General features: G+C 36.6%; 1 protein-coding gene and 1 pseudogene across 2 annotated transcripts; one reads left to right on the top strand and one right to left on the bottom strand.

The window, feature by feature from the left end:
• The first annotated feature begins 232 nt into the window (after positions 1 to 232).
• Positions 233 to 982, top strand: LOC144556983 (dirigent protein 21 pseudogene; annotated as a pseudogene).
• A 3,015-nt stretch (positions 983 to 3,997) lies between these two features.
• LOC144556432 (mediator of RNA polymerase II transcription subunit 33A-like) lies at positions 3,998 to 13,539 on the bottom strand. 2 transcript variants are annotated; one of them, XM_078304788.1, is made up of 13 exons: positions 13,236 to 13,539; positions 13,049 to 13,162; positions 11,956 to 12,213; positions 11,287 to 11,603; positions 10,678 to 10,769; positions 9,898 to 10,153; positions 9,129 to 9,339; positions 8,924 to 9,038; positions 8,397 to 8,564; positions 7,727 to 8,031; positions 7,195 to 7,472; positions 5,880 to 6,086; positions 3,998 to 5,200 (listed from the first exon to the last, which is right to left on the bottom strand). In XM_078304788.1, exons 1-13 carry the CDS (start codon positions 13,511 to 13,513, stop codon positions 4,098 to 4,100), a joined length of 3,702 nt encoding a protein of 1,233 aa, XP_078160914.1. In that variant the 5' UTR covers positions 13,514 to 13,539; the 3' UTR covers positions 3,998 to 4,097. The 2 variants fall into 2 exon arrangements, with proteins under 2 accessions (XP_078160914.1, XP_078160916.1); XM_078304790.1 differs by having other exon boundaries at positions 13,045 to 13,162; positions 13,236 to 13,450.
• Between the last annotated feature and the right edge of the window lie 508 nt (positions 13,540 to 14,047).

Genomic DNA, 14,047 nt, shown 5'->3' with positions numbered 1-14,047 from the left:
ATTTGTTAGGTTTACAAGTTTATATCGAAGTAATTATTATTAACATTTGTTTAATTTATAAGAGAAAACATAAACCATTTTCTTTGCCCAAGGGCAGAAGCAATGATTTTCAAAACAGAGGAGTTGCACCTAATTGCAGTGGTAGAACCGACGCAATTAAATTTCCATATATTACTTCCCCACCAATACCATCCATTTGCATATATAAATATATATATCATCCTTGCTTTTAAACCTTAACCTTGATTTCCATGTCTCCTTTCCTTATCTTTCTAGTTCTTTCAGTAGCATCTGCAACACCGCTACATGCTGATAATGTAACCCGCTCTTCATCTAGTACAACCCATCTACACTTTTACCAACATGACACGTTGAGCGGCCCGAATCCGACAGCTATCCCGGTTGCTCAAGGTCCAACAAGGTACAACGGTCCAACCGGTCTTCTCGGTTTCGGTACTATATTTGTCATAGACGATGTGTTGACAGAAGGCCCCAATCTCACAACCAATGCCATTGGTCGGGCCCAAGGCTTTTACTCCATGTCAGGCCTATCTGGTACTGAACTGTTACTATCCATGAATATTTTGTTTACCGGAGGCGAGTTCAATGGGAGTGTTGTGACAGTATTTGGACGGGACAGCATTTTGGAGTCGGTAAGGGAGTTGCCGGTGATTGGAGGTAGTGGGAAGTTTAGAATGGCACGCGGGTACTCTCTGATTAAAACACATTCTGCTAATCTCAGTACCGGTGATGTAGTATTGGAAGTTGATCTTTATGTCGACTCTAGTTCAGGTTCGAATATCGACCAACTTGTTCCTTCTAGTGACAATGCAACTTCTGATGACTATGATTCTTCTAGCAGCAGCAGTGTTTCTGTTAATAATTGCTTGCATTTGAATGTTGTCACGATTTTGGTCATCTGTTGCTTCCTTTGCAAACATTTGCTTTCTGGCATTTGATTATTTTGAGATTAATTATCTACAACCTGTGGGATCAGTGGTTTATTATTTGGACTTGTTTATTAATTGTTATCAATAAAACTTCTGTTGTGAATCAGCTATTTAATCAGTGATATTTATGTTCATCAAGATTAGCGTACGTAGATTCCCTGATCTAGCGTTGTCATTGAGCAGTAAATTAAACTTGCATTAAGTTCCATCATTTTTCATGTATATAATTCTGATGACATATTTAAAAATGAAAACACAAAAAATGGCATGCCAAAGAACAAGAGGTTTACAATGATTGATTTTTAGATTGCACGTTAATGATCTCAGTATTCCTGAAACGGGTCTGTTAATACAGAGTACAATGTAGACGCTATTATTTGATCCGTGTTGGTAGGGGAGACGGTTGTCTCCATTTCTGTCTCCATTGGAGAGGACGGAGAGGTTGTTATCAGAACCGGACCGGAACCGGTCACCTGTCCGGTTCCATCCCTTTCAAGTTTCAATTATCGCTTCCGGTGTTGTATCGGTTAAAATTTAAAGGGTTAATTTCGCTGGAGGTCACTAAACTTTGTTATTTGTCACGAATTGGTCACTCAACTTTGATTTGTTCCTTTTGAGTCACTCAACTTTGTTATTTGTCCCAATCAAGTCACTCAACGTTTTCCATCCAAATTTTTAACGGAATATTCCTATTCCATCCAAAAAGTTAACGGAATATACCCATTCCATCCAAAATTTTAACGGAATTAGCATATTCCATCCAAAAAACTAACGGAATTAGCATATTCCGTTAAAAATTTGGATGGAAAACGTTGAGTGACTTGATTGGAACAAATAACAAAGTTGAGTGACTCAAAAGGGACAAATCAAAGTTGAGTGACCAATTCGTGACAAATAACAAAGTTTAGTGACCTCCAGCGAAATTTACCCAAATTTAAAAATGGTTTTATGGACCGGTTCATGTTAAAAAGTCGCTGGAGAAAGCCGGGTTAAACCACGGTTTAAATTAAAAAGGAGCGGAGCGATGAAAGGCTCTCTCTTTTTGTGTTACTTCGCTGATTGGCTCGGTCTGATTGCTTCTTCAATTAGCTCTTACAATCTCTCTTTTGGCGACCTGATAGCTGTGACGAAGCGAAATTGGTCAGTATAACTTTCTCCATAAAAGCCTCGCCTTAACGCAAATTCGACACTTGATACTATTTCCCATCTAGGTATCCCTTTGATTTTGTTGGGATTCTTTCTATGGCTTTGATTTTTTTTTTTTTTTTTTGGGAAGTTTTTGGTCTGATTTTGCTAGCTATTTTAAGAGCATTGGCTTTCGGACAATGAATTAAAGATATTTTGGCACTATTTCAAACAATACTATTTGATTATTAATTTGGATCTTTTGTGCAATCTAGCAACTTCTTCACCTACCGAGCTTCATGTTTTAAGAAGACCACCTCCTTCAATGGTACATTAGGTATTCGACAAAATTCACAGCTGAGTATTTTTGAAGCCCCAGTAAAAATGGATGATGGAGAATTAGACCTGCCAAGTCAGCTATGTTACCCGACCCTGAAATGGGAAATAAATCTGCTGCGATCCAAAAATCCCTGCAATCCCTGCGATTCCAAATCCCTCCCTTCACATTCTACAATGCACAAATCTCTAAGCAAATGAACGGACGGATTTGGAATCGCAGGGATTGCAGGGATTTTTGGATCGCAGAAGATTTATTTCCCCCTGAAATGTCCTTCAATGGTACACTAGGGATTCGACAAAATTCCCAGCTGAGTATTTTTGAAGCCCCAGTAAAAATGGATGATAGAGAATTAGACCTGTCAAGCCAGCTACTGTTACCCGACCCTGAAATGTCAAATACCTTGGAAGAATTCATGAAGAACACACAGACCTCATGCAGACACACTCACACATGCAACCCTCCTGGCCCGACTGCAACTTCACATACCTACATATGCCATCACACACACCCAAGTATTTGCCTCTATAGATGAAACAGACCTAGCTGTTGCCATTGAAAGTTGTTAACGCAAAATTTGCATTGGAGGTAAAAGGAGAGAAGTGAAGGCGCAGTATGTTGGAATTATTGGGTACAGCATTGAATTGGTAAGAGAATGGAGAGAAAGAGAAGCGTGCGGTGTAATAGAGAGGGTTTGTTGATTTAATCAGGTTTGGAAAAGGGTTGGTACTGCTTGAACCGAGATGACGTACATGTCGTTAAAGAAAAGTGTGAGGAGGGGCATTGTGGGTGTGCGTCGGAGTGGAGTTAGTTAAGCCACACTGGATGAAGTAGGAGGTATTCAAAGTGACTGAAAAGGCTCCAGGGATAAGGGAGAGTAAGATAAACAAAAGAGTTTGATTGATGAAAAAACTCCATGAAAAAGAGAAGTTAGGTACGTAGCAGGAGATAAAGGATGAGCAGATAGCAGCCAGACAGAATAAAGATCTCATATTATGTTAGAAGTATATATTATTTCGTGGAACAGTCGGGTACGTGTTGACTTGAGCTTGGACTTAATTATGAACCTCTCAAAAAAATCTCTGCCTTATCTTTAATTCTGAATACATCTTCTATCAAGTTAAAAACATGGTTCTGAAACTCGGAATCTGAATTGGAATCGGATACTTGACCATAGAATCAGAATCGGATGAATTGGTCAGAATTAAAAGAATCGGATCAGAAACTTGAATTTTTTATGCAAAAGCTTGTTTTGTATCCAAAAAATAGGGGAAAAAATTCATAAAAAAAATAATTTTGATTCCTAAAAATAATAAATATGTACAATAAGCGCTTCATATATAAAGCGTACCCATACATCTATTCTACTAAAATTTTAAACTGATGACATATTTAAAAATGAAATACAACAAATGGCATGCCAAAGAACAAGAGGTTTACAATTATAGATTTTTAGATTGCACGTTAATGTTCTCAGTATTCCTGAAACGAGTCTCTGTTAACTCTGGTAATCTAAGTTTAGCTATCTAGTCTATAACTATTTTTCATTTTTGGTTGTGCTGTAATTTGAATTGAAAACCACTAGTCCATTTTATGTTTTCTATCTTCTATTGGTAAAACCGTAAAGTTAAAACTCCAAGAACAGCAAAGTTACATGAAAGGGGCCAACCAAAGACTGGTACATATTAAATCCATGACAAAGCCTCGACAACAGCTGACATGGCAGCGGGACCCGCCTGCTCAAGTAATGCAAGTGCCAGCTCAGACTCATTCCACCGCTTAAGCCCCCTCGCCAGCTTTGTCACCGTATCAAGTCTTAAAACCAGGATCCACATTGGAGTGAATCTAACAACCAAACCAACAAAGCACTTCACATAAGCCTTCCATGTGCCAGGCTGGCAATTGGGCTGTAAGTCTTCCTCAACAACCTTCCCAATTAAATCCATGTGTTGACCAAAAACCTGGGCCCGCTTCGATGAGTACACCCATGTGTATGCCGCTGGGGCCTCTGAGACACCCCATAAAAACACTCCAGAATAAAATAAAAGATATGCTACAGCATATCCACTCAATATACCATGCATGGGGCTTTTAGAATCTGCTTTACCTAATAAGAGAAGAGTTGGGAAGGTCTCCTCATACAATATCTGCACTAACTTGGGCCCACCAGTTATAACCAGCATGCTTGCACCAAGCGACACTGACTGACGCACCCTCGACAAGGCAGACGCAAGAGAGGTCGTGCCTGAGTCAGACCTGATCCGCCCCGCCATCCCATTATGATTACTCTTTACGCATTCATCAGCTAACATGCGGGCCCAATCCAAGATCAGCCTGAACACCACCTCACTGACATAATGAATGTCGTGAAAATTACGGCACGAGTGAATATAAAGATAACCAGGGGCCACTGAAATGCGAGGCGCACGGTCAACTTGGATATGACCAAAGAGACCACTGGACCCACGCTTCTCAACAAAGTGGGACCCGTCAGTAATTGATGAGGTGCCTAGGAAGCAAGTGAAGCAGCTCTTGATGAGTTGGGCCGTTGCATTCTTGTCTCGGACGAAGGGAGAGCAGGTGCAAGCTAAGACAATATAATTGTGCCACCTACGCACCTTCTGGATCCACAAGGCACCGACAATTGGCCAGGAGCTGCTACTTGTGCACTTCTCTAGTGCATGCCCGATGATGCCGTTGATATGGTCAGAGTTTTTATCGAGTTTAAATGTGATTGTCAGGCTCACTAACACTGCAATTGGCAAGGGGAGCATTGGAAGTGACCCACCTGTCAGGAAGAAAAAATTACCATTATAAAGAGTTAAACAGTGTATGTAGTAGGGGTGTTCATTGGGTCCGATTTATTTGGTCTTCAACCGAAACAAAAAAGTTTGGATTACATGGCTCAGTTCGGTTGAATTTTTGAATTACTTCAGTTTTTTATATTTGGTTCAGTTTAGATTTTTCAAAGCCAAAAAGACTGAAATGACTGAACTATATGTGGTTCAATTCCATGCTTTATATATAATGTATGTAATATCAACAACTTATATTTTGGTTTGGATATTTTAGAACATCTACATATTTTAAAATATGGAATTCAACAATATATATATATGTACCCAACAACTTATATCACTACAGCAGTGTGTGTGTGTGTGTGTGTATTTATTTCTATGATTTTTAAATGTATTTTTGTATGTATTGAGTTTTGACCTTTTAAAATTTAATCTCTTTTGTTTCAGTTCAACAAACTAAAATTTACTTCGGTTGTTATTCAGGTGACAAGTTTAATTTGGTTGGTTCGGTTATAGTTTTGAAAACCGAATGAATTTTGGGTTTGACTATTTTAATTTGGAATTAACCGAACCGACCCAATGACCACCCTTAGGTGTAGGATGTTCTTGTCAGCAATGAGCCTTGAAGAGTTTTAAATAAAAAAAGAATATGATGGCTGGGAAGTTTACGTGGGTAATTGCAGGGGACATCAACTCCGGCCGAAGCAAGGATTTCCTTTATCTCTAGTTCAACTGAGAAAAGGTTTGCTGCCGGGCTAGGCCAGTCAATTCCGTTTAGGTGAACGGGCTTCCAAATTCCACGGGTCATTTCAGCTGAGAAATAGGTAACAAATACTGCCAGTGAAGCCGGCAAGAAGTCGACGATGTGTCTGAGTCCTACAAAATAAAATAGACTGACATGTAGTTAATTTATACAGTTTAGGGTTATTAGTTAACATACCATTAGTAGAGAGATGAAACAAATTTATTATTATAACTTTTTCATGTTTAGGACAATTTTCATAGTGAATTATGATCCCGTACTAGAGAGGTCAAATACTGGGAATTACAAATTGATAACTGATGAAGAATGCTAGGGTTATTAACTGGATCTTACTTTTAACACAATATAGTGTTAAGAGTATGGCTACGGTGCTATGGGATGCATAGAGGGTTACGGTGCTACAGCTCAATATTCGAGTTTTCAAAAAAATTCTGCACCATTCAGATATTTGATTTTCTACCTATCTAAAAAAAATAGTATAAAATTTCCAAAAACTGTAAAATTTGGTCTCCAAACACATATTAATATGGAGAATAAGATGAATAGTTTGGATCGACCGTTAGAATTTTAAAAACTCGAATATTGAACTGTAGCACCATAGCCCTCTATGCAACCCATAGCACCGTAGCCTTACTCTAGTGTTAAACTAGGTCAAATTCAGGCACTGGTGCTTCTAGAGGGTTTGGCATATACATCAAATACTTCCCAAAAATACACTTCAGGTGTTGATAGGATTGGTTATGGTAAATACTGCTGTCTAGTATCTATTTTCAATCTATTACCATATAGATTCACTCAAAAATAGGAGTGAGGTTATGGTAATATGCATAGTACATAGCAGCTCCCGCTATGGATTCATATCTCCGTATTTAAAGTTCAAACAATAGATCTAACCGTTCAACATGATCTTCATATGAAAATGTACTTGGAAACTAAATTTTATATTTTTTATAATTTGTTAACTATTTTTGCTGATAGGTAGAAAATCACTTGATTTGAAAATTCTGGACCATCCACTAGAAAGATACTTAAATTTTTTTCTAAAAAATGTAAAATTTGCTCTCCAAAGTATATTTTCATATGGAGATCATGTTTAACGGTTTTGATCGACTATTTGAACTTCGAAAATAGAGATATAAATTCATAGCACGGGTCGATCCGTGATATGCACATTACCATAGCCTCACTCAAAAAGTAAAATAGTGCAGAAGTGCTACTAACCTGTAGTCAGATCCCTTGAAGAAAGTTGACCATAAGCGCAAGCGGTCAAAGCTGCCTCAAGAACAAATGGAATAGCCTCTAAAATCTCCCAAGCCGGAAGAGTCGGCCTCTGGCAGGACCCATCTCTACTAGTAGAATTCGAGAAACAACTAACCGATCCACTAGAACCTGAACCTGCCCATACCATATTTAAAATCATATTTGCAACCTGGTGCACCGGGTTCTTGTTACACAGTCCTGAGAGAGTTGATGATATGCATGCCTGGTTCTGAAAGTACCTGAAGAATTAGAAGAATAAGAAGAATCAAAATAATTTGAAGAATCACAAGAATTAGAAAAATCAACACAAATATCAGAAGAATCAACATAAGCTGAAGAATCACTTGAGTCAAATACATCAATAAAATCTGAATAATAAAAAAAAGTGTAATAAAAAAGAAAATAAAAACTCCTTAGTAGACATGATTTTTCAATTGAGATCAATGGAAAATGAAGAAAAATTACATACTTATCCAATTGAGAAATTGCTTACCATGAACGCAATTTCGGGAAGAATTCTATGCAAACGGGGTTTGCATTAGGGTCCCGGAGGGAAACACAGCCGTTTCGCAAGAGAAGAAGATAGTCAAGAGTGAGTTCCTGGGCCCCACGGGTGGGTAAGCAATGCTCTTGAGGGGGCTTGTAAAATTTCCAGAGGCGCAAGAGGAGAAGGAAGGCATAAGAGAAGACCGAGTAGACCGAGGTCTCTTCTGGGAGGCATGACTTGTGATTGGATGGAGGGGGTAGTGACCCAAAGACCTCACATATAGGCATTAGTGCTGCTGCGGCTTCAGGAATCTACAAGGGTAGAGAAGTGAAGTATCAGAGAAAAATATTTTCATGAACTTACTGAGAAAAAAAAAAAAAAGGTGATTTGGGTTGGTTAGTAAGGAAATACAATTGTTAAACCAAGGTACTCCAGCAGTAATTGTAAAGATTATAACATTCTTCCATTGTTTATTTCATTAATTAATAAGAACAATGTGTGCTGATACTTAACACTAGCGACATCTGGTACAATATTCCTAGGATTGCCCTAACAGATTATCCATATAAAACAGCTTGCGATTTGAATAAGTATCAGATGAAATGGCCGAGTGGAATATGTTTTTTGTTATATGAGTTGTGGCTTCTGACATAAGACTAGAGAATATTTTACTTACCAAACCATATAAAGAAAGAATATGAACTGTATCAATAGAAGCCATGCTCAATAGTAAAGCATTAAGCATCCTCATGTGGCTAATATAAGGATTTTCAATTTCAATCTCTGAGGAATCAAGTGATGACGACGGGGATAATAACTTAACCACCATATCAACCGCATGTTCCTGATACAAATAATAACAAAAAGTATTAAAATTTTTAACCCAGCAATGCTGTATCTCTGGAAGTTGTACAGCATCTGCATTGGAATTTCTTTTTTTATTTCTAAAAACATGAGTGGCATTTCCTATTATATTTCTGGGATGTAACACAATTTCTAATTTACAAAGTTTTCTTTTGAAGAAATCACTTTATAGTTGTTTCTATTGGCTTTTGTTCTCTCTTCCATAGTAATAATTGCTGATGTGGCAACTAAAAGAAATTAAAAGTTAATTGCACGAGTGTAGAGATTTAAAAATTAAAACTAACTTAATTTCTATTTAATGCTTGACAGCTGGTTTTAATTTCTTTTGTTAGATAGTACCTGAAAATTCCATCCCCGAGTAAGTGACGCGCCACATAAAATCCTTGAAGCCATTGGTCTTTCCTCTTCAGATCCATTGAGTGCAATCATGTACAATTTCTCCAGTTCAGCGACACTGAATCAAGAATATTAAACAATGAGTGCTAAAGTGTATAGAAACAAAAGATAAAAAATGACAAATTTGATTTTTTTTTTTTCCTGATACCTTGGAGCAGCTGTAATAGTTAGAAACTTCTCAAGGGAAGCAGTGAGAGGGGCTCCGCCCATGAATGCTGTCCAAGGAGTGTCCCTTGTCAGATGGGGTTCTTTTGGAAGTTGTGCAGTAGGGACCACATAGCCCGGCCAATAGTACGCTGATGTGTCAATTAAGTTTCTTGCAATACATGCCTCAACAATGAGATGCAGTATGTTTCCAGCTACAACAACAAATTAAGAAAAAAGGTAAATAGGTTAGATTAGTGAAAATTCCAGGGTACAAAAAAAAACAGCAAACAAAGACGGTTAAAGATTGTGATTTATTCTACCACTGCACAAAAAATTAACTACACATTAAGTTCATGTAAGATGAGTAGGCTATGGTGCTATGCATAGCGCAAATTGGTCCGTACAAAGGAATAGTATCTCCGTTTTCAACGTTCAAATAGTCGATCTGAACTGTTCAACATGATTTCCATATGAAGTCTACTTGAATACTAAATTTTGTAATTTATCAGAATTTTTTTTACTATTTGTTTAGATAGGTAGAAAATCACTATTTTTGAATGGTCTAGAATCTTTAGATCAAGTGACTTTTTTACCTACATAATAAAATAGTAAAAAAATTCTAGAAAATGTAAAAGTCTATCTACAAGTACTCATATGGATATGGAGATCATGTGAAACAGTTCACATTTATTGTTTGAGATTTGAAAATGAAGATATTGCTATGCATAGTACCATAGACTTACTCCATGAAAGATAACAAAACATATTACTTGCTTTGATATTGGGGTTAGCATTGGAAATGAAAACAACAGCTTTTGTTGCAGCCTCATTGGCCAAAGTAACAAAGGCCGGGTTAGGTGTGAGAAGTGCTGAAAACTGCGCGAGTACTTGCAGGGATGTCACCAAGCCGAGCCTTCTGATAGGATCATTGTTCACAAGTGGAACAATTGATAAAGGCACAATAGCTAACAAGATACTTAACCGTGCATCGACGAGCGGTATAGGTCCTTCAACTTGATCTCTTCCCTTTTTAAATCAATGAGAGTATAACTGATTATTTTACTTATTTAATCATCAACCGTACTTGATTAATTACAAATTGAGCTAGTTTGAGTCTTATTGATTAAGAAAAACAAATCCTATATAAAGATAAAAGCTTAGGTTTCTTTTCCTTAAAAGGATAGTACTGTATCTGGATCTAATGTAAAAACTAATTTACACATGAACCATGGCAGAGTCAGGCATATCATATGTGCCAGTTAGGACCGGAAGTTTACAAGTCTAGTAACAAAGACACTATGATTTTTAATTGGTTCTATTAATTTACTAGCTCAATTGTTCTCCTTTAGATCTCAAAATTAACTGGGACTTGTTCTGTCCAAACTATATATTGGTCAGGTCTGGTACCAGCAGAAAACAAAAGATTATCCGGAATCTATGCAAGTACCAAATCTAGAATAGTGCAATTGCAAAATTGTGGTTTTATATGCAGCTGATTTCAAAATACCAAAAAAAAAAGGATGAAAGAGTATGAAAGAGTTAGTCTCAACTCGTTGTACATGTCGAAGACCTGACAGCCAGAGAGCTTGAAATGTTTCTTGCCACGTGGCCTGATTAAGCACTTGTAGTCCCTTGATGAGCTCTGTCTACGAATAAGAAAAGTCAATTACCATAAAATAGTACTTTGAAAATAATAGATAGGCCCGTACTATGGATTCATAATCTCTATTTTCAAAGTTCAAAGAATCGATCTGAACGGCTCAACATGATCTCCATATGAAATTTAGTTGGAGACAGGATTTTACTTCTTTTTTAGAATTTTTTTACTATTTTTGGATGGTCCAGAATTTTTAAATTAGGTGATTTTCTACTTATTTTAAAAAATAGTAATAAAATTTATAAACAATAGTGATATAGTGATCTCCAAGATTTTCATATTAAGATCTTATTCAACGGTTTGGATCAATAGGTTAGACTTTCAAAACAAAGATATGGATTCATAGTAGGACTGATGTGCACTTTGCAAAGTACCATAGCCTCACTCAAATAGGATTTAACAAAGTATCTAGTCCCTACAGCCTGTTAACTACATTTTTTCACTATATTTTTTCGTATATGTATCCTACAAATCAATAAAGAACAAATAAGCAAAAGTTTACCTGTTACAACTTCAATGGCAGAGACGACATGCAGGTGGCGACCATCCATGGCATTCTCCATGAACATGTCAAAGGGAATCCAGCAAGTGGAGTTACCGTAACTTAAGTTGTTTGCAAAGCTCAAATTTTGGGGCCGAGTGTTGAACAACACGCCAAGTTGCGGGTGCTTCTCCAACCGATGTATTGTGTAAGTCAACGCCTTTAGTATTGTAGCAAGCAAATTATTTGCACCATTAATGGTTGATGGAGAAGTGATCTTTGATATATGCGCTTCAACCAGCTGTAACCTCTCCACTAAATTATTGAATTCTCCTGGCCTAGGTACACAAGAAAAACAATGAATTTCATGGCTGCAAATATATATTCAATCATTAAGGCCATGTTTGGTTGTGGAGTAAACCCCTTAATCCACACTTAAGCTGTCAAACGAGGAGTAAAATAGATAATAGAGTAAGAGGTGAGTTAATCCGTAGTAAGGTACTCCACTGATCTCTAGGCGGATTAACTTATAATTGAACACTTACTACGCTTGTAGGGTCCACTGTCATAGACAAATGTTCATTTTCCAACATCTAACTCATCCATGCAGATTAATTTAAACCATGACTTAAAACTACCAAACGGGACATAAAATATGAGGAAATAAATAGGATGGGTGTATATACATACATATTTATATTGATGAGGCGCAGCAAAACTTGGGCCTTCTTATTAATAATTATCTTCTCTACAATCTCTAAAGCCAAGAGAGTGTTATCTTGCTGCATTTCTGTTCTTGCATATGAAAAACTACAGTCTTCAAGCACACTATCTACTAGGGTTTTAACTAAAGTGAAAATGAATAAAACAATGGCATGACCCAGATCCATCTGTGTAACTCCATAGGTACCAGAGAGTTGTAATGCTTCATCAATAGACTTCACTATCCTGCTTGATTGAGTAATTGTTTAGTTGCTAACAAATATTAGAAAAGGTGGGGGCATAATGGTCATTTCAGAACAAATATTGAATCGAATAACTAATAAAGATTATAGAAAATTAGATTATAAGGTGGGGGCATAGTGGTCATTTCATAACAAATATTGAATTGAATAAAAAATTGACCAAAACCGTTGAATAATAAAGAGTCTGGCTAGTATGACACCAACTCCAAAATTTATTGGATAGATTTCAAATGACTAACCCAAAACATTAAACCGATTTATTTTATGAGTGATTTGTTTACATACAAAATTTTTATTTATCGAGTTATTTTAGTATCAAGTCAAGCGGTAAAAAATGTTAAAAAAATAAATGCATTAAAATAAACTTGAAAATATCAAATTTGATCGCTTGACTTGATACTAAATAAATTTGAAAAATTATAAATTTTACATGTAAACGCACAACTAATGAAATATAATGGTTTGAACAGTTTGGATTCACCGTTTGAAATCGATTCGATAAATTTTAGTTAGTGTTATATTTGCTGAAATGACACTAACCGGACTCTATAGAAAATTAGATTGTAAGGTGGGGACATAGTGGTCATCTCAGAAGAAATATTGAATTGAACAAAAAACTGACCAAGAACGCTGAATAATAAATCCTATATAATAATACAAGCGTTGAAAAATCAAGGAAGGAGAACTAGGTAGGTCAATTAGTTTGACTTGAAATTAAGCAAGCTTCTACAAACTTGTCCGTTCTCTAATGTAAGAAGTCGTAAATGTCCTTGTTCAAAATAAGAAACCAATAATATCTTAGAGAGAGAGAGACTTGCATGTCAATAGATGGTACGGTGGTTCCTGACGGTGGTAAGGTAACCGCATAGCGCCTTAGCAACTCGAGATATAGTCGGTACGCACCGGGTTGCCCTTTCCTTTGCGGTACCACTCTGTTCGAAACAGAGGATTAAATAAAAAAACGAGCACTTTGAATTTTCAAAGGAGAAAAGAAAAGAAATTTACTTTTGGGTGAGAAGAGCAAGGATATGGAGAGGGTCGACGAGGCGTGAGGCCATGGCTTGGTCGAGAAGTTTCCATAAGGAAGGAGTATGCTGCGAGAAACAGAGATTGGAGACGAGAATTTGAGCAAGGTTGGGATTTGGGAGAGAGATGCCTCTTTCTTGGAGACGACGGGAGAGCTCCAGTGAGCGCAAGAGAGGTGCCTTGCTGTGTACCTCCGAGGCCTTTAATTCATACGCTATTATTCGATCCGTGTTGGTAGTGGAGACGGTTGTCTCCATTGGAGAGATGGAGAGGTTCTAAGCTTCAACTGTTGAGAGAGAGAAGGGGTGAAACCGTGAGAAAGTAGGGGTCTTTATCAACCGTGAGAAACTTTGACGATTTGGTCTTCGAACTTTTAAACTTTGACTTCGACTTCTCGTTTTTTTTTAACCGTTTAAACCGTTTTTATCGTATTTGATGGGATGAATATGGATAAAAAATTATTTTAATTAGTTTATTCGGTATGAATATAAGTGAGAGTTTTTTTTTAAATGAGTTAAGATACAAATAAAACTATTTTGTATCTATTACTTATATAATAATTATATAAAATAAAGTTATATTTTGTATCTGTTACTTATATAATAATTATATAAAATAAAGTTATATGATAATGTTTGAATAATAGTTAGTTACAATAAAATTTATTTGTGTAATATTTTATATAAGAGGAGGGTTCAAATGTCTTCATTTTTTGTGTCTCCATCGTGCCTCTATTTTTAAAAACTTAAATAACTCAAAGTTTAAAACTTAAACGTCAAAATAAAACCGTT

The sequence above is a fragment of the Carex rostrata genome, chromosome 7, assembly GCF_964058835.1.
Source record: "Carex rostrata chromosome 7, lpCarRost1.2, whole genome shotgun sequence".
NCBI lineage: Eukaryota > Viridiplantae > Streptophyta > Magnoliopsida > Poales > Cyperaceae > Carex > Carex rostrata.
Note: the sequence above shows the minus strand (reverse complement) of the source record. Positions and strands in the feature narration are given on the sequence as shown.